General features: G+C 42.4%; 1 protein-coding gene across 1 annotated transcript in view; it reads left to right on the top strand.

Annotated features, from left to right (window-relative positions):
• Window positions 1-747: 747 nt before the first annotated feature.
• adgra2 (adhesion G protein-coupled receptor A2) overlaps window positions 748-24603 on the top strand; it is a 40077-nt gene continuing 16221 nt past the window's right edge. The window contains exons 1-2 of the mRNA XM_005922687.3: window positions 748-1778; window positions 19374-19445. Of these exons, the coding sequence (XP_005922749.1) occupies window positions 1489-1778; window positions 19374-19445 (362 nt within the window). The 5' untranslated portion in view covers window positions 748-1488. The remainder of the gene's footprint in view (window positions 1779-19373; window positions 19446-24603) is intronic.

Below are 24603 nucleotides of genomic sequence, written 5' to 3'. Positions count from 1 at the left end.
AAAAAAGCTTATCTATATTGGAGCCCTGACAGCTTCTTTGTGCCAGCCACTCCAGTTTCAGCATTTATGAGAAGCCACGGAAACAAAAGAAAACATGCCATTAATCTAGAAGTTATCATCTACAATATGACACCCCATTCTCTACGTCTACATTTTAAAGATCAATAACTCTAATCATAACTCTTTCTGCAGCAACAATATCACATTTGCCGTAGCGTATCTGTAAAAGTCTTTGCTTCCTCTGCTTCCCGTCGATTGAATGAAAACTCTTTGATCTGCTCCAAAGGCACAATACAATGAAGGCTTTCCACATTCATTCATAATTTTAGTTTTAGGCTCCCGGTGCAGGCAGGCACTGAAATCAAGACCTTTCAGACTTTTACACCCAGGCCGATCAACATTTTCAAAAGCAGTTTCCCTTTCTGATGAATTTATCATTGAACGTATTATTGTTGTAATGGGATAAAAGCCAAAAGTTGAGTTAATAACTAGGCCTAATTATTTCGATAATTATTTCAGTTTTGCTTATAGGGGAAATATTTGTGGGTTTTAGGCAAACTCATATCCATAATATTAAACCTAATGGGCCGTATGTTTTTTTTTCTTTTTCTTTTTTTTGTGAAGGCGTGTAACGTGAGTCGTCGTTGCCCTGACCCCCTCCCCGGTCACATGTGGAACCTCCTCTCTGTCTCGCTCTGTGCAGATCCGGATGCGCTAGGACCGCGGGGACCAGGGCGCAGACGAAGACGGAATGGGCGCACTTGGGGTAGTAACCAAGTGATTTTTGAGTGTGACAGAGGCAAGCAAGCAAAACCGCTAGATTCTGGGAATTACACCGCAGCTCCGAGCTCACTTCTAAACGAACTAAAAGTTGCTGTTTTTTGTTTGTTTCTTTTTTCCAACACGTTCAAACTGAATTCAAGTTGCGCATGATCGTAAGCAACGGTGAGCTTAGGGATTGGAGGAAAACACTGAGGGAAACTTTCAAGAGATGCGAGCAAGTGAAAAAGAGAATTAATTTTTGTTCATATAAACGACAGCGTGGCTGTGGATGTGACTGCTCAGCCGTCAATCTCACCAACCCCTGGATTAAGTTTGCAGAAGGCGAGATAACGGTAATCTGGACACTCCCACTTCTCTAAAGGTAATTAGAGAAGCCATCAACTTTTTAGAGACATATTGGATCGCTTTTTTTCTAACTGTTGTGGACGTTTGGAGGGTGACACATCTCTTGGATTTATTAAAAGCGTTTGGACCAGAGGGAGTTGTGCGCCCGGGCTGCCATGACATAACGGGACACTTGGGAAAAAAATCAACGGCGCTGAATATTTCTGGAATGACCGGATGGCGAGTGTCCATTGTTGAGCGGATCCTTTAACCTTGCCATTCATACAAGGCCTGAAAGCTGATTTTATTATTGTTGTTGTTATTACAACTTTCTTCTCGCCCACATTACACCCACTGAAAGCTCCATGGTGCAGATATGGGATGATTGGAGGCTGGGGTGCAGCTGAGGTGAGATCCAGCCGAAGGACAATGTTTGCGCCCGGCGTTGGCATCCCTCTGCTGCCGGGGCGTCTGGTACTGATGCTGCTCCTGTTGCCGAGGCTCTACCAGGCTTGCCCGGGACTGCTCGCCTCCACCAGTGGCTGCAGCTGCGCGGAAGAGCGCCCCAAACTGCACAGCGTCCAGGCTGTGGGGATCAGGGTCAGCTGCAGCAAGGGGGAGCTGACTGAACTTCCGGATCCCGGCTTGCTGCCCAACAGAACCGTCACTCTGTGAGTTGGAACACTTTGAGCATCACTGTAACATTCAAACTGACGAATTAACAGTGTATTATTATCATAAGGCTGGATTTTTGAAGGCTGGGCCTGACATACTGGTGTCACTGGTACAATTAGGCCTCATTTCTGTCCTCTGGTGTCACTCAGCTTTCATAATAGTATTTCTGAATGTCCCCTAAATATTTTGGAGGGGAAATATTATCCAATCTTTTTAAACAACTTGTTTCCATAGTTAAATTAAGTTGAAGTCACAGGATGTCCATGTTATAGGATTAGGGAAGTCACCTTTAGTTGTTCATTCTTAAAAAGTACTCCCAATGTGATTATCATCTAAGGCTTAAGTATTCTGGGAGCCACACACGGATGACCCCTTGACCTTAGTTTTACCTACATTAATGGCTTTCTGAGTTAATAAGACTTGTCAGGTTAGGTGCTTACATCTTGATTTACTTTAACTGCCGGGCTGAACGCTGCCATGCTGCAAACCATTAAAACAAGCGTTGAGAGGGCATAGGGCTGACTGTAGCCATCATCTGGCCCTGCCTCTCTGACACAACTCTGTCACTTTAAATTAGACTCAGCCAGACGCCCTGTCTTCAGCTCGCTCTTTCTTCTTCCACCACCGCCGCCGCTCGTGCACATGGCCTTGCAGAACTAGAATAAACAGAAACACATTATAAGTATTTTATGTCTGAGTCTTTGCTTTACTGGTGGGCGGCTCCTTAAATGCCGCAACACCCTGCCTCACTATCTCCTTCTGTTGAAAAGGGAGGAAAAAAAAAAACATCTGGCGAGAGCTGGACAGCACTAATCCTGACCCAGAATAGTTGCATATTTGTAATTATAAAGCAGTTATTTGTGTGGTCTGTTTTGGACCAAACTTGAAAGCACTACCATCACTGGCCAAAGTACACTATTGCCCATGACTGATGGCCTACCGATCTATTAGTGACACATTTCTTTGGACAGTAACACACCACTTTCTTCACAGCTGCTCAGTCTTTTGAAGACATTGCTCATTCCCACAGTGTGTTAGTGTCTCTGTACTCTGACCCAGCGGGAGAAATGCTAAGTGCACATCGTCACAGGGGGAAAAAACATGTTCAACTGCCCCACTGGAGAAAGCATATGAGGTAAAGTGAGGGGATTTATGCCCAGGAGAGCTAAAGCCAGCCAGCAGTCCATTTATAGGGCTTTATGTTTCTTGCCTATTAAAGGCAGGATAAACATCTGGGGAACACATTGCTGAAAAGCTGGAGGAGGTGAAATGGCTCGGGTGGCAGTGGTTGAGGTGACTTAAGATAATCTCCTATACCCACACCTAACTTTGGTTAAGATGTTTTGTGCATGTGCTTTGCATTCTGGGACACTTTTTTGATTAAGCTCTCTGCCAGGCGAAAACAATTCCGCTTGCAATCCACCATTTTCTCTATATCCCGGGAACGATGGTGTCTAGAAAGTTTGTTTTCCTGAGGATTCGGTGAGTCTTTTCAAGCGCCTGCGTTCCCACTGTTGCTCGTGACATTAGCTCCAGATGTGGAATGCGAGAAGTTGTGTGGGTATTCGTGTTATTCCTGACATTCCACAGACGCTCTGAAACTGCAGACAGTATCCCAGGTGCGGCATAGGAGCTTTTTCCATGCCCTACATCACTTTTCCTCCTCTCCAGAATCGGAGGGCTTGAGAGCCAGGCCCTGCTGCCCTCTCTCTGGGGCAGCCTGGAGGAATGCTCTCCTCCATGCTGAGCAGGCAAAGGCTGGAGGACACCAGGCCTTGGGCTTCCGGGGCTGGCTGCTACGTGTAATTCACAACAGCTGGCCCCTGTGAACATTCCAGCTGAGGCCCCTGAGCCTCATGGGAAAACCCGACGGCGATTTGTTTATTAAAACTATTAGCTGGCTGTTTGTTGCTCCTGCCATCCATAAAGGAGCAGCAAACAGTCCACCCCCCTGACCCCCCCAATATTATCACCTCCCCCTATGGCTCGCCAGTATCTCTGTTTGGAGTTTGTTTACACTGCAGTGTGTGTCACGTTTACACATCGCCGTTTCTTTAAACTTATGCTTATCAGTAGTTTAATGGTGTATAAATTTATTCTCAGCCTTCTCCATCGAGCTCCAGTCGTTTGTCCCACTTTCATTCGTTTCTCTTTATCTCCATCCCCCCTCCCCCCGCTCTCTATCATGAGTTCATCCACATGCAGTAACTCTCAACCTAAATATTTAGTCGTCTTGGTAGGAAACTGCCATGTCCAAACTCCTTCCAGATGTGAGCTTGAGCAGGCTTGTGTTTAGGCCTAATTATGCACGGCTGCAGAGGAGGTGGATCGCTGAGAGAGGAAGAGGAGTGGAAAGGGAAGAGAGGGTAAAACAGATAAGGGTGTGAAAGTGAAAAGTTCTGTTGAGGAGAAAGTGGGAAAAGACGGTGTAGGTTAAAAAGAGGCCGGAGCGAGGGAAGAAGGTCGAATACGAGGAGTAGAAGAAGTGGGACGAGGAAATCAAAGGGGAAAGAAAGTAAGCTGAGCAAGAAAAATGATGGAGAGAGGAGAAGTTTGGCAGGCAGTTCAGAGGGATGTGCCCCTGGAGACTGAAAACTCCCCATCCCCTGACTAACAGATCTTTAGCTCCAAGTTGAGACACAAGAGGAGGAGGCAGGGCTCCTAAATGCATCAACATAGCTTCACTTTTAATACATTACTTCGTGTCTCTAATATTTTGGATGTTACATTTGTCTTTGACTGTTAGCGGAATTATGCAAAACTACAATTTTGGGTAACACCACTGCCGCTGAAGCAGCTGGTTGGAGCTGGAGTTAATTTTTAAACAATATGCCCAATATTCATAAGATCTATGATAAATCCATATAATATCAATTTTTTTGGTTTGTGTTTTAAGTTTGCTAAAATTTCACAGTTTCCGATCTTCATCAGAACTGGACCAGATCATCTTCATACCAAAATATTATATGGATTTCTCATTTTCAAAAGCTTTTATTCATCATGGCAATGAAGCTGTTGAAAAGGAAGTTAGGTCATATCTTGGCAACGCGTTCAAGGACATACATGGACGCGGGACTTTGTTTTGACGAAGTGCAAACAGTCTTTCTTCATTTGCTGCAAAATCGAATAACTTTTGGTTACTTAAAAGAAATAATTCTCGTCTGTGATAATGCCAAGGGAGGTTCAAATCTGAGACATTTTCTAATGCAACTGGCATATTGTTTTTTATCAAGAGCAGATTGGATGTTTCTGTCATAATAATTCAGCTGGATGAACTGAGAGAACTCATCTGTGTCAAAAAAGACTGCAGATCTCTACAGCTTAGACACTGAAGGCACCAGCTTCTCTACACAGTCTTCTCCATGCCCCAAGCTTAGGTTATTTAGTTGTGCTTCACACCTGGCCAGTCAGAATGGTACAGGCCTTACTAGTACTGGTAAAAGTCAGAAAAGCTGTTTGGAAAATGGATTTAAAGGTGATGCATAAAAGTGAGGAGTGGAATACATTAGGGTAGCGCTAGACCCAGTGAGAGTGTTAATGCCAGGTCTGAACCTATTCAAGTACCAGTCATCAGTCATTATTAGACATGTTTGAATTAATAGGGCAGGACTGAGTCATTCAAACATCTGCTGGGGATGCCACATTGAACAAGGTGACATTGTTCACATGTCTGTTCCAGCCTAACGACCCCGGCAGTAATTCATAGAAAGACGTAGGGACAACATGGGCACCAATGTTGATATATCCCCGGTTTTATGCATCTCAAATAGCCTAAAAGAAAATGAGTGAATTGGCAGGAGAAAGGCTCAGTGACACAGGACGCTCCCAGTAAAGCTAAGAAGACTTTACTGAGGCTATTGACAGAGGGAGGAACATCTGTACCTACTCTAAACGGCTTACGTTTCTAACAGCAGCTGTCTCTTATGCCTCTATAGCAAAAGTTCATAGTTTCCATTCTCTCAAGTGGTTTGGAGTGTAAATACACTTTTCTTACATACCTGTCAATACCAGAGACTTCACAGAACTGTTTCTGTCAGACTTCAGCCTGGGAGCTATAGTATGTTTTTTAAAACTGATGTCGATATTTGATGATTTAAAAATCCAATATATCGGCCGATATTTTTTTCTTTCAGACACCTGAAACGCAAAAAAACTTCCATTTGTTATGTGTAGGTATTTAGTGATTCTGCCTGACTCTGTTTTGTTTGTAGTTCCAAACACTTGTTGGCAAAAGGGATGTTGCAGAGTGCCCCCTGGTGGGCAAACTATGCAACTTCCTGGCTGAAGGGTGTTTCTGTTGTCTCTTCTTTACTTGTTTCATTTTCTGTCATTTGCTGTTATAAATGGCAATATCAATAGATCAGAAAATATTTCATAGTGGCCTAAAATCTTGGCCCGTTGATAAATTGGTCCAGCTGTAGAGTTCGAAATTCCAGTTAGCTAACTGTTTATGTGTGCGATTGGAATAACAAATCTGGCATTTTTGTTAACCCCCCCTCCAAAAAAACCCATCCAGGTTGTTATTCCAATAATAATGTAATTTGATCTGAAAAGTGTGGATGCCAACTGTTGCAAAATGAGCCCATTAATCACAATGATTGATGGGCTCATTACTAACAAGTTATTATAATTTTAATGGAATATCCACATACGCATAATTTCATCAACCCCTGTGTCCCAAAGCCAAATGTTGTTTATTATGTTGAAAGTTTAGCTCTGCTGACTAAAGAAGCTGTAATCTTTCGGTATCGGCTATTTCAGTGTTTTCAGCATCTTCAGACTTTCTTCGTAAACTGATCGCAGAATTCTTGTTGTATGAAGTGAAGGCTGTTTCAGAAGATTTCATACTGTAGGTTCTACTACTGCATTAGGGAACAGGACAAAAATGGCTTTAATAATAATGAAAATGTGGGAGGCTGTGAAGCACAACTTAGCAGAAAGAAGAGTTCATTCAATCTTTCATCTGAAAAAGGATGTTTCACAGACAATCAGCTGGCAGACATATGCAAATATGCCAGTTTGGGGTATCTGTGTTGAAGCAAGCAATATATATGTATCATTAGCTAACTGGTATACGTATCCTACAGATTCATGCTATAGCCCTGAAACACCCAAAGAAAAATGAGTGCAGCGTGGGGGCAGCTGTCTTTGTTTTAGCGTTTTAATGAATAACAGACAAATGAAGAGAACGTACAGTGGCAGCGCATGTGCAAATGTGCTGGTGCTTCATAACTTGTGGTTTGTACCCAAGTCAAAGCTGTGCTCCTCCTTTGGCGTATTTTCTTGTCATCATTGTCAGTGACTGATGGCTGTGGCTCAGTGGATGCCAGCCTGAGCGAGTGGGCTCAGATACTCAGAGTGAGGGTCAGCAGCATGCCCATCCTTGGCGTGATCGTCCCCCCTCCCTCCCCATCCAAGACAGCTGCAGTTGCTCTCTCTGCGTGCTTGAACTTGAGCCCACTATGTCAGTGTGGCTAAATGGCAGTCAAGGGTTTCAGATGAAAGTATTTCAGCCACGGCAACAATATTTTTATCAGTGAGGATCATGAGGATCATCAGTTAGGTCATTGTTGCACAGCTAACAGACAACACATCAGCATAAAACAGCTGGCTCTCCCGTCCAACTTTTATCAGTTCAACTCTTAGCAAGAAAGCAGATAAAAGCTTGATTTTCGAGCTACTCCTACAACCACATTTTGTCTTCATCTCATGTAGATGGTGTGCTTGAGTGGCACTGCCAGCAAACACACCATCGACATGACCAACTCAGCTTATTCATTTGTTTTTTAGATTATTCATGAGAAAAAAAGAGAAAATGTCTAAAAGGTAGCTATTTGATGCTGATCATGACTCTGTCATGTTGAGAAACACAGTACCCGATTACAGCTTTCTAAAGCTTAATGACTCAAAGAGATTATTAATTCAATTTATTCAGATTTACAGTTTGAATACTGAATTGGCTCCAAGTGTGTGCTGATTATTATTATTAAAAAAACATCCACTTGTAGTACAAAACACTGCTGTCTGTGTGTTCTTTTCACCATGTTTGTTTAACTAACTTACGTATAGTTTCTCTATCAAATGTCCTCATGAGCAGTCTCTTAGTTTGTTCACAGCTGCTAGCAAAATGTACGGCACACGCCCTGTTACACTGTTGTGGTTGCTCCTTCTCCATTTGAACCAGCATAATTATTAGAATTTTACAGGATTTATTTATTAAAAACCTTTCTATAATATTACTAGTGTTAGCAGTTGCTGAACTAATCCTGCATAATCTACACCTACAAGAATATGCTACACCAGCATCTAAGCAGTCTGCCTCTAAAAAGGAGTGATGGAGAAGCCTTTTTGTTAACCCCACATTCATCTGGTTTGAGTCTTTTCATTTTTGGCTCTGTTTATCTGCCCATCATGAAGCCCGATATCATTTGCTACATCTGCTACGCCCTCTGAGTGTCTATTTTTTCAAAGCCAGCTCACCTCAGTAGTATAATTGGCTGCCTACAGTATTAATCTGTGTGCCTTTAATCGCTGTGCTATCTTCTGAGTCACATCATCAGCCTCTCACTTGTGGCAAATGGGAGGCTGGATACCCAAGGGCCAGCAGATGTGTCGGTGGTTTATGATTGGTCTGTGAGTCAGTGTTTGTCAGATAGGAGCGTGACTACGAGACATCCCGAATGACATCTTATCATCAGGGAAAGTTCACGGAGAGAGAGAGAGAGAGGGAAAGAGAGAGCGTGCTGGCTGGGCATTCCTGAAGAGTTTATTTATGTGGGGAAAGGTGTTGAGACGAGGGGGAGCAGACTCCCCTCCACACATGTTAGGTGTGGCCGTGGTCAGCAATAAATCAAAAAAGCAAACAACGGCCTGACACTGGATACTCCGAGTTTTCTACTGCAGCTGCAGCACCTGCCAGTGCCACACAAGCCTTGTATTTTATTAAGTCCTTGCAGTTCAAGGTAACATAAGCAGAGAGGCCGTCATACTGTGTGTACTGCAGCTGCCCGCCCGTTTGCTTGATGAATGTGCATTTCACTTATCACCTTGTTGTGTTTGTTGATTAAATGGCCCCGGTGTTCCAAAACTTGGCAAAAACAGCGGTGTGTTGTCATAGTAATCTCATACCCCCAAGTGGCTTTTTGTTATTTTAGTTTTTCCTTTCTCGCTGCTCTCTTCTTATCTTACTCCAAAAATGCCTGACTTTGGCTTTTCTTTGCCAGCGCTAACTTCCCGCTCCCTGTGTCTGACCACAGCGGCCCCCAAAGTTCCTGCTCCGGGTCGACAACACATGGGACGGAGATAATGGGTGTCTGTAGTGGGAATGCCTGTGGCTTGCGTGTGTGTATGTGTGTGTGTGCATGCATGTGTGTGTCTTTGAACTAATCTATGGCAATGCAGTGCAATCATCTTCTGAATTTCATATACTTTTATATTACTTAGAGTATACTAAGTAACTGTATCCATCAATATGAATAATGTGCTTACACTTTCAGTTTTAGAGGGTGGGTTGACCAGAACAATTTTACAGCAACTACAGAAAGTATCGAATGTGCAAGAACAGTAACGTGTCGAGCAAAGAGGCTGAACTTAGTGCTTCATGGCTTTGGACATGGCTAGTGCCATTTTATCACCAATCTGGATTTAAGCACAACAATTAAGAGCTAAAAGTCTGCATTAGTCTGTGTACTAACACTAAATGAACATATGGCAGAATTTAAAGTCAAGGAAAGCTTTTGGGTTTCCTTTTGTCAGTCATGTCAGTGTGCTTGAATGGAAACACATGCAGATAGGTTGCTCCTCTGAAAATGTTTTTAAATGCCACATTGTCACAAACAAATAAGCAGTTCAATCAGCAGCTTATCCACCGCTCTCTTACTGTGAATGAACTGCATATGGTAATCCTTCCTCTGGATTATTGTAGGGGTCTTTTATAAGCGCCTGTTGTTGTGATTTGGTGCCATATAAATACAATGAAATTGAATTAAACTGAATTTCAAAGTTCATCAGGTTGGAGGCTCTCATTAGCTTGCAGCAGCTCTCCATAGCAGAGTAAAGACTGCTGTCGACAGATGTTGGAGTTCACCAGACTGTATGATGATAGATGACAGATTGTAAATTTATAAATTACATGGCAAGTATAGGTGTAAACCTTTGCCAATCTGTCCTAGAGTGATTGCAGTCGATCTGAGTTGTATGGTAATTGTTGGGAGACAGCTTGCCTTCCACTGGGCGACCTGTGCAATCGCCATGTGGTAGAAGTGGATCACCCAGAAGTTGAGGGTGTTGCACGCACAAACTATGATTACCCATACAACCAGAGCTTATATTGTTCACTTGCACTCCCCTATCAGCAGCACAGGGATCGAAAACAAATAAATTGCTTTATATGTGGAAGGGGCTTTAGATGGAAAGATAAATACTGCAAGTAGTGGGAAATAACAACCCCAGCTTTGTCCCCGAGGTAACGTCATGTGACCACATTTTTTTTTCCTAAGAAACAAATTGTTAAATAAAAAAGAGATACTGATAGTGTGTTTTTGTATCTTTATCAACGGTACTCAAGTATATAAAACCAACCAGCAGCTCATCTTCATCGTTACTCAAAACCATTGTATTATTGAGTAAGCTGTTACACGGAGCCACAACAAACTAAACATCTGTTGCTTGGATTGTTTTATCCTTTACACTGTCTATGAATACGATCTGGTTTAGAGCTACATTTAAAGTGACTGAACAAGTTGTGACATAAAGCAATAACCCTTGATTAAAATCTTCTTGATGGCTTAACCGCTGTTTAAAGATACAGTATGAATGTGTGTTCCTTCGGAAAGAATGGTGGTCTACCAGTTTTTATTACAGATGCCTTTTGATTATTTAATACACTGTGGTAGCCTCTGGTGTTGAAACGTTGGATAAATCTGAATTGAGCCCTGACTGTCATTCGAGAAAGCATTACTGCTGCACAGAAATGAAAAAAGAAAAACAACCTTCTCACAGATTCCTCTAAAGGCACTCAGTATCTGGGGCAAAAAGATTTTAGCCAAGCCTTTGTAAACGCGGCCTGATTTCCCAGCAGTCTTTGCTGGGAATCAGAAAACAGAGGCTGGTTATGAAACAGAACAATGAGACAATGTTAACAGGCATACACCACATTCCACTCACTGTCTCAAATGGCTAAATTCACTAAATTGCCTCATTAAAAGTGTAAAAACACTTTAGACAGTGATTAAACTGACTATTGTGTTCCTGCACTCCAGCCATAAACTTTCCAGTTTGGTTTGTCTTGACGAGTCTTTGACTATAAATATTGCACTAATTTATTGCAGCCTCACAGTAAGGCGGTTTTATTTTAGCTTGTGTTCCCTGATTGTTAATATTTGTGGCAGCTACTTGTTTATGTCTTTGGAGTTCACTGGTTTCTCAGCTTTAATAAATTGTATATTGAAGCGCTTTTGGTAGACAGTTCCTGATAGCAGAACTCGATGAATTGTCTAATAAGACCAACTTGAAGTGGAGACCTTCCTCTCCAAATCGTGTATTGTGTGTGTGTGTGTGTGTGTGTCAGCCTGTGCGCACACATATGGGAAGGGCGTGCATGGCCACATCTCTCAAAATAGGCTCCAGTCCTCCCCTCTCTAATTAGAGACATTGAAAAAACCCAGATTTTAATTTTAGACTAGTAGTTTTTGGACCACTTATGCGCGCGCACACACACACATACCCATCGAGTTAAACATACACACTTTCCATATAAATAAATCTGATAGGTCACACACTAGTACATATAAATCTGCGCGCACGCACACAGACACACACACACACACCACAAACCACAAAGCCTAACTGCTTGGCCCTGCATGTTAACCCAAGCACAATGCAGTACACTCTATAATAAGCGGTTCAGCATATCAGATGCAGGAGCACACTCCCCACGCTAGGCCTTGAGGGACATAAATATGATAACAAAACTGAGTAATGCAAGAAAATTATTGGCATAAATCATTAAATTCATCTATTTTGTCATATACACGAATGACAGGAATCTGTACCACTCCTTCATGTGGCTGCTCTCACCCTCTTCTCCCTGTTTGATGACTAAATTACTCAATGTGGGTCTGCAAAATGATTTCATAAAAAATATTTTTCATGCAATTACATGCAAGTGCCTTTCCATGACAGGCGGTAAATGGGGCTTGTAGCTTGGCAGCGTTCCCTGGTGGCTGCTGCGAGCCCACTGGTGGGTCAGGCACAATGGGCACATTCACATCTTGACATGCATTTGCTGTTTAAGTGCTTGTTGTGCTCAGGGGCATTTAGTCTTTCTGGTGCCGCGACTTGCCTAGGACAGGCTCAGGGTGCAAGGGGCTCCCAGGACTGCTGGCTTTGGTGACTTTCTGTCTGAAAGGGTTAATAACCCATGCGCTGAATAGTCGGTGCGATCTGGAAGCCTCTTTTAAAGCACTTATTGTAACAAGGATGACACAACTGGCCTCCCACTCTGAGAGATCTCTCTGCTCTTATTCCTCCTCCCTCCACTTTCCTCCTCTGCTTTCTACAAAATGTGTCTGTTAGCAAGGAAGAGACTTAGAGGAGAGAGCTGGACTGCAATGGATTGCTGTAAAAAAAAAATACACAATTTTAGAGTAAGCAGGCTGTATTTCAAAAATACAGTAAAAAAATGTAAAAAGAATTACAGTATGGTCACTTTAAATTTTACAATAAAGTGCTGCCAACCCTGCTGCCTGTATTTTACTGTAAAATTTACAGGATTTTTCTTAAAGTTAGAGTTCTGATGCAGGCTGTGAACCATAACCACACATACTGTCAGCAGTCCTACAAATGAAAATGTGAATATTTTCACAGCATAGAATAAATAATTCCCTCAGAAAAAAATAATGCAGTTCACACATACTGATGCATTTCAATATCCCCTGAATTAACATTTACATCTCCTTAAACCAACACTAAACAAATAATCTACATTTACTTTAATACTTATATAATTCCTCGCTGTTAACACACCTCACGAAATGTCATTACCCACAATTCTCAGCTGCTAATGAATGTCTTCACAGCTTATGTGTATATGTACAGGTGTATAAATGCTTATTATTGTCTGTCACTGCAGGTTTATTTATTTTTTTAAATCAATTCAAATAATTAATAATGACTGCTGTTTTTAATTGTATTGCCTACATTGTGTTCCACTTAAACAAACATCAGCAGTACTTCATGGCAATTCATTCATTTAGCAAATAGCTTTTTTATAGACGCAGTCTTGCATTCTGCATGCAAGACTGGAAGATTAATTGCTGCTGTTAGTAAAAGTTTTCCAGATTGGCTTTCTCACATATCACAGCGCTGAATGTATAAATGGCAGCCCGCTTTAATTACGGCTCTAAGTTTGTCCAGACAGGAATCTCAGCTTAGCAAGTTGTGTATGTTTTTCTGTGGGTGTAAAAGTATCACAGTCATCACAGTCTGTCACTGAAACATTTTCTAAAAGTTTACAGCTCATCTCTTATGACACATCCGATGATGTTATCCTTTCTCGCTGGCATGCCCGCAGCTGAAGGGATCATTTTGATTCTCCTGGTTTGGGAGCTTAAATTGCAGTGTAATCCACTGCATGCTTCCATCATTTTTTTAAACCACTTATTTGGTTCAGGGTTGCGAGGGTGCTGGAGCCTATCCCAGCTGACAGCGGGCGAGAGGTGGGGTACAACTTCCACAAGTTGCCAGCCCGTCATAGTAGCAGTGTAATGTAGATGGGTAATGGCGTCTGATTCATTAGAGCCCGTGTTTGGATGGAGTAAGTGGGATTGGGAAGCTAAATTAGGTAATGCACTTTCTAATCCATCTTTTGGTGTAACCGCAGTATTTTGTTGATCCACCCCGTCTGTCCGCATTACTCTGAGGGATATGTGTGTGATGTATATATGAAGAGAAGTGCTGCCATGTCCACTTAGTTCTCCTCTGTGAATGGCACATATTCTTGAAATGCACCTTTGGCTAGAAAAAGCTGCTCAAATGGAAAGCTAAAGGGGAAAATGCAGTAAAATAAATCAGCACTGGTTTTGCAGCTCAGCTATAAGACACAAATGAAAGAGCTCACACAAAGCTGGCCTCTTGTAATCTAAAAGTGGGTAATTGCACCACTTTCAGCAGAGTTCAGCTCCCTCACGGTTAAATTCTTATTAAATTTTATTTATGTGAAACAGACCAGCATGTGCATTATCAGATCGGCTAATTAAACCAGACTTAATTCAGTAATGATGCTCTGAGACTCTCATTTACAGTTAGTCTCATTATCTGGCTCCCATTGGTCTCTGAATTACGACCGGAGTTTTGCCACGTTACCAATCTCTTTCAAGGGTTCTTGTCTCTCACCCCGCGTGTGGTCCTCGAGCGTAAGAGACCAATCCAAAGTTAATTGATGTTTACACAGTGGTGCTTTGGGTTGTTTTTACTCTTTATTACGCTGAACCTGAGCACCTCCGTCTCTTTTGGCCTCGGAAGTGCTAGATCGATTGCATCTTTCAAGCGCTCCCGTTGTTTCATCATTGGTGAGACTGCTGCAGCTTCAGGTGTTGTAAAGACTGGATCTGCTGAAGAAGAATGAATCTGTAGTCAGTATGAAAGAAAACCATACTATTATTCACAGAACGTGAAGTGTACTACATACATAATGAGCTCTAGGAGCTTAGCCTGGAGATGAATTCTTATTAAATATAAATCCTTGCTTAAGACTCTTTTTCTGCTTGTGGTTTGCTGTAGAAGCCTGCAGCTACACAGAGCTCACTGTCTGAATCCAGCATGCCTAAATATTTAGGAGCCAATTGAAATCGGGGCTTTTTACTTAAGTACTGCTCATTTATGTTCGGGACTACATGCCAAACCAGGCTAGAGCATTTCCTGTGTATCCTTCCCCACCCAAAAAAATAAAGAAAAAGTTTAAAGTGCATTTGGCAAAGAAGCAGGATGAGAGGATGAAGGTGGGATGATACTGACACCAAAAAGCAAACAGGACATCCTGTTGTGTTTGAGTTTACAGCATTCTTGCTGTGGTTAGGACAGATAATAGAGGGATGTATCTTTTTTTTTATCGCCTGTGTTCAACCAAACGCTGGCCCAAAATCAGCTTTAGAAAGTATACAGAATACAGAAGACAAAGGTGCGTAAGCACCCGCACACATCAGGCCTTATCCTCCAGGCTCAGGGCAGAGTGTTACCAATGAGACAACTATGTAGTTAAGAGTTGGGGGGTGGGGAGTGGAAGTAAATCAAATACGATTTGTGACGTGCTGTCATTGCTCCCGTGTGGCCTTCAAAGGCTTTGTGGGTTTAGTAAGCAAATTGAGCAAACCAACAAAGTGAGTGGCATGATGCAGGGAGGAGCTGCTGTGGTCTGCTAGACAAGATGCTTTGTATAGTTCTACTTTTTTTACACACCATCATGCAGCATAAGAAGCCTGATCTAACACGGAGCTGTGGCAATGGAAGCTAAAAAGTCAAGTGTGATTCGTTGCGTAAATTTACACATTTTTTGCCACTGAACTTCTGGAGAGAAGGTTTTTGCAGGTAGGGGATTTTTCGTTTTTGCATGATGTCAAAGATTTAAATAATACATAATTTGGCATTTCTAAAGATGTAATGTTTATAGAAATTTACTTGAGAATCGAGCTCACTTATTAAAAGGTTTTTTTTCTTAAGAATATTCGTTTACTTGATCTCTTTGGGGATAAGTTTGCGAAAAACCAAGAATACATCCATATGTGTTTTTATGTTTTATATTAAAGAAAACCGTGACGTCAAGTTGTTGTTATACATGTGGTGTTTAACCCTTCTGCTGAGTGAGAACTGCTAGAAGAGAAGCTGGTAACTCGGTTTGACCTGGTGCTTTTCATATGACCTCTTTCTTTTTGATCCTAATGTAAATGAATTATGCGAAATGGTTAAACAAGATCCCTGGGGCCTGACATGTGGCCCTGCTTTCCCTCTCTTTCTCTTTTTCCTTTGGTTGCATGAATTAGATGGATTCAATTAGCCCATCTAATTTAGGCCTCTGTGCTCTGAAAGGGTTAAGTGAATGAAAGATACCATACCGTAGTCTGGACTGAGTTAGCGCACTGACGTGCCATGCGAATAGGTCTTGAAAACAGAAGAAGATTAAATCAATCTGCCATCTGATCTGTCACTTACAGACAGATCTGGCAGAAATGTGCAGTTAAGCCTCAGTAGCAATACTGTGTGCTGAGCAGACATTAGGCCTCCTAGTAGAAGCTGCTTATCTTCTTTGTTTGTAAAGCTCTGTTAACCTACAGTGATGAAGCGATGGACCCTCGTTTGCCTCAGCTGTCACCTGTGTCCAGACCCTGCTCCATCTGTCTGATGACTTTCCAGGAAGTGCTCTCTCTGCAACCCCTGACCTCTCAAACCGGGTTCTGAATAAACAGCTAATTGGCTGGGTTTCCTGTTTAGCCTGATGGGAGCGCTGACTATTTCTGTCTGTTTACAGAGTTCTGCTTCTCTCTCTTTCTCAGAGTTGTACTCTTTGTATTGTTTATAAAAGAACAATGCCCTCCACTACAACTGTGCTCCAAACATCAGGCTTTGGGGATTATACAGCAGTGTCTAGGCCACACAACTCCCCTGCGTTCCTGGAAATCTGCGCCTTTTGTTGCTTATGGGAGGAATTCGGTTAGCTCATTTTGTGTGCGCTGTTTATTTGCGAAAGTCAGCTTTCAAGTTTTAGCGAGATAATTGAAATACCGTGTGTGGAATGTGTGCTGGGTTTAGACCTGAATGCAACACACAAATAAATAAATCTGTGCAGGTTTGGAGAATGCATATTAACTCAGTGTGTGCTTATATGAAAGGAGGTGTTTTGTTCCTGTAGGCTTGCAGCGATGTGCACATGTGGGCCTTCGGAGCACACCAGAAACAAATGTGCATTATTCCCTGACTAATAGTTTTCTGCTTAATAAGCAAACTCCAAAAGGAACTATCTGTATCTCAGCTGTCTGTGTTGAATTAAATGGCTTGTTTCTTTGCCAGATGTGACTTTCTCCTCTCCTATCTGCACTGAATTATTCAGGCAGTTCCGGATCTTCTGTAACTTTCATCCTGGGCCTGCATCCATTTATAGGAGAGATTTTGTGCCCAAAAGTCGAGCAAGAGACCTCAAGGCCCAGGAGTCACGGGTTCAAATCCAGGCTACACCACAAGAGGATTGCTCTCGTCTAACATCCTCTCTCTGCCTTAATAATAATGATTTATTTTGAGGAGTTCAGTGGGAATTTGTGAACATGACATGTTTGTATTTTTTCCAAATCTTGGAAAGGGGGGAGCTCAGATTTGGGATGACGTCAAAAATGGTGGGAGAGGCTTTACTTTCAGTATTCCAGTTGTTATCATTTTTAGGGTCTTGATTGCAGCACAGCTTGAAAATGTGTTTTCTTTGCTTTTGAAATTTTGCTGATAATTGTCGCAAGATATTGGCTGAAGAGTCCACGATGTAGCTGTAGCAAAAGATGATTTACTCCCTACGTTTCCATTTTGCAATGCTGGCTTTCGACACTTTTAACTGTTACAGGAGGGAAGAAGTGAGTCGGGCCAGCTCATGCTTGTATACTGAGATTGGACGATTAAATCCGGTCATTAAGCGGGCTGGAAGGCGCGGAGCTGAAGGCAGTGTTTTTATTGATGTGGCAGGAAACGGGGGGCTGTGCACTGCTGCTGAATCTGTAAATCTAACGGACGCTTCACAGTGAGCTCCCTCTCTTAAAGCCGCACACACACAACTTCACTCTCTCAATTAAGAACACACTTAATGTCACAAACAGCCCATTAAAAGCTGTGTGGCAGGGGCAATAATGACGTGAGACTAAAGGGTGTGTTAATGATGGCAGCCTGTCTCCAGGGCAGGGTCCTGGCTGTACCCTGAGCCCACGCTGAGAAGGATATAGACAGGTGTCTGAATCCGAGTGATTATGGTTGTGTATTTTCTTGTTTAAGTTTAGTTTCTATTGTTTGAAAGTGTTATGATTTCATTAGTTTCAGTGTTTATTGTCGTCTTTTTAATTATAGTTGTTATACGGAGGGCATATATCAGAGGCAGTATTCAGGAAAATCAGTACAGGTAGTCCATTAAAGCCTCATTAGCTGTAATACATTTTTTACTAACAGATACTTAAACAAACAATATGTTCTCCAGATTTCTCTAATTTTAGTTAGTCTTAATTTTATTTTCAAAATTCTACTTTTTAGTTAATTTTTAGCTAACTATAACAACCTTGGTTAGCCGGGATAGACCCCCGGCGATCCTGATAAGGATAAGCAGAAGAGGATGGATGGATAGATGGATGGTGTAGCGCCATCATAATTGTGATTATGGTGACAGTAATGTGCTGCGTATGGAGAATAAAGTGCTATCAATCTTGACCACTGGTGTTTTTGTGCACCAGTTCTCCACCCAGACCTCCTCTTGAACTTTTTGTGCACTATAAAAATGTCATTCTTCCTGAATTGGAAAAAATGGCGCTGTGACTGTAATTCAATACAGTAGCAGATTTGTTTCAACCCTTATCTGCTACAAAACTTTCATGGTGTTTTAAGTTAATAAATTCTCATGATGCGTTTCTCTTCCTTTCTCTGGCTAACACTCATTTATACAGGTTAGCTTTTCCTTAATCGCCTCTTTATTAATTGTCCTCTTTATTTTTGGACATAGTTTGCAACTATTTGCATGTATGTGTGCGATGAATGATCGTATGGTTGATTATGTGTCTGTATCTTCAGACATTATCTTTAATGTGTGGCTTTTATTCAAACTGTGAAGGACTGTGTGACTCTGTGTTTTGACAAATGTCATACAAATAAAGTTGTTTTTATTAAAAAGTAACTATTTTGTTGTAGTTTTTTTTCTCTATAAAGAAGACAATTAACTTGCTGCACTTTCCATGACCCATGCCTCAGACTAGAAATTTTCCCTATCATGCTTCTACTGTTGTGAATAAGCTAAGCCAACAGGCTTCTGCATGTAGTGTCCTATTTACTTAACTCTCACAAGTATATTGTTACTGAAACTAGGGGCAGAGTATAAGTCTATGCAACTTCTAAAACAGCCTTGGCCTATTGCCTTATATTTTTGCATTTCCCTGTCAAACCGAGAGATCTCAGCCTCACTTCCACTCTGCCCTCTAGCATTTTGCCCTGTGCACTGATAAGAACTCCAAAGGCCAAGTGATTTGCCAGCGGGGAAAGAGCTAATTACCATGGCATGTGCCGCCATTTGTTTGATATGGAAAGACATCCCTTTGATCTTAAAAAATAATAACTTATAAAATGATTATCAAAATTGCAACCTCTGTCTTGATGCCCTTCTGTCTTATCATTTATTTGAAACATCTTTAGGTAATGCTAATGCTAATCTCTCATGTGACTGCAGCACTGAATGGACATTTTCTTTGGCTTTTTTCCTCCTCCTAATTTATGTTTCTATTCTATTTCTATTCCTCATGTTTATTTTTTTCAACCTATTTTTAACAACCGTGTGATTTGATTTGTTTCCATTTTTTTATTTACAGGATACTGAGCCACAACAAAATCCGAGTTCTGAGAAACGGATCCTTCCTTGGACTTTATGCCTTGGATAAACTGTGAGTATCCTTTTCTCATCGTCCTTTATTAAATACTGTGCTTCTGCGGGTGCTCTAATGTCATGTGTATTGTTTCCACTGGATTTATGTGTGAGCTGATTTCTGGCTTGTCTCTGGCCCGGGCCTTGTGGAGACATACAGACAAGGTATCAGAGAGATCTGAGCAGATCTGAGCAGCTATGGCCCATCTATCCGATCACGGGCTTCATTCCAGAAGGGAGGATGATACACTCAGACTGGCTATCACAGACTTATGTTGAAAACTTCACATAATTACACTTCACTCCTCCATTATCAGTAAAGCCCCACTCCACATGACAAGATAAGGGAGATCTCTGGCAGGAGCTGCATGTTGGCAGCTTTGCCTGTGGCTTGCAGACAGTCTGGCCCTCCTTAGCGGCATCGTAATCTCTCTATGAATGGGGTGTGAGACAAGTGAGAGATGAAATATTTTCTTACGAATTTGAGGCGATGCACAGCGCCACTGGTGACAAACGGGAAAGGAACTATAGTTGGAACTGCCAGTGGTGACACATGGCTATAATTGCACGGCCTGTAAGACGATCCACCACCTTGGTCCAGACCACGATATTACGAAAACAAATACAACCCTGTTTTCAAAAGAGCTGGGTTGCTTTGTGTATTGTAAATAAAAACAGACTGTAATCATTTCAAATAATTGAAATGACATATTCAATTGATAAAAGTACAAAGGCCAAACATAAAATGTGTTTTTTGCTTTTTGGAAAAAATGTATATATTCATTTCAAACTTGTTGCCAGTAACATATTTGGAAAAACAAAAAGAAAGAAAAAGTTTGGCCATCGGTATGTTTACAGCTGTGCTGGCTTGAATCTTCTTTTAATAGTGTTTTATAAGTGTTTAGGAAACTGAGGAGGCCAACTGTTGTACATTAAGAAGCTAAATGTTTTCCCATACTTGCTTGACATGCAGGGCCTCCTTAGCTGTATGTTTCATTTCACAGTGTACCAAATGTTTCCAGAGGTTGACGGGCCTGGACTGCAGGCGAGCCAGTTAAAGCCCTGAGACTTGTCCTACACAGCCATGTTGTTGTAACACTCTCTGTCATATTTAGGTGGGAATATAAATTGATCAAAACCTGCATGCATCATTCAGAGCAAGTTATCCAGGCTGTGCACACTAATGCACAACAGCCATGCTTTCACACATGCTGGCTTTCCTTCTTCAAATTTCCAAATTTTGACTTTTCATACCACAGGGCAGAGTTTGAATGAGCTTGGGTCTACAGACGTTGACAGTGTTTCTGGTTCTTATACAAAAAAATAAATCTTATAAATCATGTTGCCCAATGAATGAAATACAAACAGGATGGGTGTTAAATTAATTAGCACCTACACGCTACTATGCCAATCTCCCTGAATACTCTGATATTCTCACACTGTCCTTGAATCTAGTGTACGTTTCGCAACAGATTCATTTTGGTTTTTTTCACAGTGTGCTGTTTCACAGGGCATCCCAGTAAAGCTTTATGGCAACAACACATATGTTGCAGCTTCACTTCGCAAACTTGGATGCTGTAGTCTGGCAGACAGGCTTATATTGTTGGCGAGGGGGCTGGTGGGTATGTTGCAGAGATATTAGTTCCACATGGCACTTCGAGCTGCCACCCATGAAGCTAACGAGTTTCTCAAAAATGTTGAAAGAAAGAAAAATATGGTAATTTGTTGCAGTTGTTAGCTTGTTAGTACCTACCACTGAAGTTCAGAGCAGATGTGCCAGTCGAGAACAAAAGCTATATTTGCTCAAATTTATGTTTTTTTTTTCTAAAGTCTGACACGAGAACACCATTGGTGAATAGTTTCAAGGCCAAGTTGTCAGTTCTCACCTCAGCAGTCTTGCACCGAGGACGCTGATAAAGCTGTTGACAGGAAGATCCTGAGGCTAATGCTACTTGGGCAGTAATGTATAGTAAATTAAAGCCTGATCTGTGGCTCAGAATGAGCTGATGTTGCATATTTTTGTTAGTGTGGAAAAGCCTTCCTGTAGCGCCATAGGGTCGGTGGGTCGGGTAATCTGAGCTCTCCCATGTACCTGGAGCAGTGATAAAAAAAACTAGCAGGAGGCAGCAGAGTGGAGGTTTAACTAAAAGAGCTTGGGAGAAAGACAAAAAACAGGCAGACAAACCCCTGGCTGTGCTCCACAGTGGGAGATGCAGGCGTCTGGCTGAGCACGAAATGTAAATCACACAGGCCTCATTTCACTCCTCCGCCTCCACCTCTGCTGGCTTGCTGACACACAGTGGTGGAGGTCCACTCACTCAGTCACTCACTCTGACATCTTCAACCTTTAATTGAGCCTCGGGCAGCTTATAATCACATCTGAGCTCATGGGAAATTTGCTGTCTGTTGTGAAAAATGCCACACTGATGGAAGGGTTTGCAGGGATGAATTCAGATATGAGCTTAGAGTGTGAGTTTTGTCTGCGCTTGTGAGATTTTGGTTTTGTTTTGTCTCCTCGGTCCACCACGGCTCTTCGGGTCTTCTCATTGTTTCCAGTATGGCGTCAACATGTGCTTGTCATTTGGAGCAGTAGTGAGCAGTTACTCATATTATGTGACCAGCGGTGTAATCAAAGGCCAGCCCACTGGGGCTGAGTAAACACACATCAGGGAATTACACTGCATCTCTTCCCCTACGTGACAAGGATAAACACAGTCTGCGCCCCCTAACTGCACACACACACACATTGGGACACATGTTGTTGTGAAACATACACACACAGGGACACACACACACACACATTCTCGTTTTGATATCTTAGTGAGGACATCAAATTGATAGTGCTTTCACTAGCCCAGAGGTTTTAGATATCACGCTGGGTCAACACAGCTGAATCAAATAATTAGTTCATTACCAAGCTTGAGAACTGTTGAGGAGGAACTTTAGACATTTAAATCAGCTGTGTTGGATCAAGGACACATCTAAAACTTGCAGGACACCGGCCCTTAAGGCCCAGAGTTGGAAACCTCTGCCCTAGCCGCTTACCCTAACCCTAACTAATCAAAATGAATACCTAACCCTAAGCCATAGCCTAAACCTAACCATAATCTAATTGTAACCCTGACACTAAATCCACATTTTAAGTCTCAAAAAGTCTTCAGTCTCGCAAGGACAGCCGCTTTTGTCCTCATAAGTGACTGTTGGTCCCCACAAGTATAGTAACATTCCAATTTTTGGTCCCCACAAAGATGTCTAAACAGGTACACACACACTCGCGCACACACTCTCACTCTTGGCTCATCATTGCTGTGACTTCAGTGTATACAGTAACCCTTGAGTGTGCTTCCTAGTATGGGCACCCTCTCTTCTGGCCCAGTCTAACAGGTCTCAGCAGACACACACTCACTTCCACACGCTCACAGCATACTTCTATTCAGAGCTGAATGCAGTCTGATCTGCTGTTATTAAACAGAGAATTCAGCTCCAGAGTAGAACACCCTCTTCCAGGCCTGGACAAGGCCGTGCAGCAATCTACACAGTTAGCCCTTTCATTGGGACAAACCTCCTCAAAGCCACTATTGCCTTCATAACCTGCCAAGCCACCCAAGTGCAGAGGAGCAATTTAGGATTGTTTGTTTTTTGCCCTCTTACTAGACTACTGTGTTTTTGTAGGTCTTTTAAACAGGCTTGCCATCCAATGGCTACATTTGGATCTTGGAATACTTCATTTCTTTCCAGCTCTTTGGATGAACACACTGGTTAAATCATGCCTCGCCTCTGTGGCGGTGGTTGCTATGCGCAAAATAAGTCACTTTCATACACACCGTCAGACCTCTGCTCGTGTACTTGCGCACCTTTTGAGTACCTCTACCGCTATGCACACCCTTTCTGATGGAAGTTTTCACTGGCAACCCCACTAATGAGCCGGGACCTTTATGAGTTGTGGACAGATCCCAGCAGCCTGTCCTGCACTGATTTGAGGCAATGTAATGAAAATAATGAGCAACGAGGGCCGAGGCAGTCTGGCTCCTTTCCAAATGGGCCCCACTGCACCATGGGACACAGGACAGGCAGGCAGGGCACAAGGGGCCCTCATTACTAAGGCTTGTTACCCTACAGCGAGAGAGGGAGCAGGGAGGGAGAGCAGAGGGCAACGATGATGATGGATGAGGGAGCAGCAGGGTGTTTGTAGTGGACAGGTCTGAAAGGCAGGAGTGAGGCTTGTGGTTAGGAGGCTCTAGGTGTTGGCAGCGTGACCGTTTTTGTCAACAAGAGAGGCTGAGATGATCTCTACAGTGGGAATCTTTTAAACACTGCGCTTCTTTGGACTCATTGGAGTAAGCACATAAAACATCACATAAGACAACCAAACACTTCTTGTAGACTCAACTTAGTTTAAGTGTAGAAAATAAGGAGGTGCTTGAGATTTATGCTGATAATGCAACAAAATTAAGGGAAGCCTGAAATTAAACCTTGGGCTGGAACACTGTTTCTTAAAAATGTCTGCATGAGAAAACATGCACAGTTATAGTGTTATGATTATGTGCAGGCCTAGGCCAATTCATATATGTTTGGCTTGATAGTATCTGTTCCTCAAAAGCAGAGGCAGACCATTCATTCACTCTTTGCCTGAAATCTCTCCGAAACCAACCTTGAAATCGCCTCTGCCATTCTGAGCGGTAGGGGTTAGGACGGAGTCCAACTTAAACAACTTTACCATCTGACGTGAGGGACGCGGAGCCAAGATGGCTAAAGATGGTATGGTGGTGAGAGAGAGGGAAAGGGTAGATGAAGAAGTGAGAGGGAGGGAGCGAGGGTGAGAAAGAAAGCACACTCCTGCAGTTTGTCTTGTATAAATCTGAGGCCGTTTTCCTTAGCAGGAGATTTCCACACAAGCTGAGCAAATTACCTTGATGAGTGGGAACAAAGAAGAGGTGTGCCACACTGTAACACTTAAAAACAGTGGCCAATGTGTAGGCATGGCGAGATGGCAAGGAGCCCCTCTGTCTAGACTGGCCTGACTAAAAGAAAGGCTCAGATTGTACCAGCCCACTCTGGAGAGCGCTAAGGACAGCTGCTGTGATTGCACAGGGGAGTCTTGTTTCCCCCTTCACAGAAAAATGAACATTTGTTTTGGTGCATTTTTCCCGCACATGCCACCGGGTGGCTCCCGGTTA

The sequence above is a fragment of the Haplochromis burtoni genome, unplaced genomic scaffold (genome assembly GCF_018398535.1).
Source record: "Haplochromis burtoni strain Fernald_Lab_line unplaced genomic scaffold, NCSU_Asbu1 Contig_62, whole genome shotgun sequence".
In the NCBI taxonomy this organism is placed as follows: Eukaryota; Metazoa; Chordata; class Actinopteri; order Cichliformes; family Cichlidae; genus Haplochromis; species Haplochromis burtoni.
This window is presented reverse-complemented; position numbering and strand designations above follow the sequence as displayed.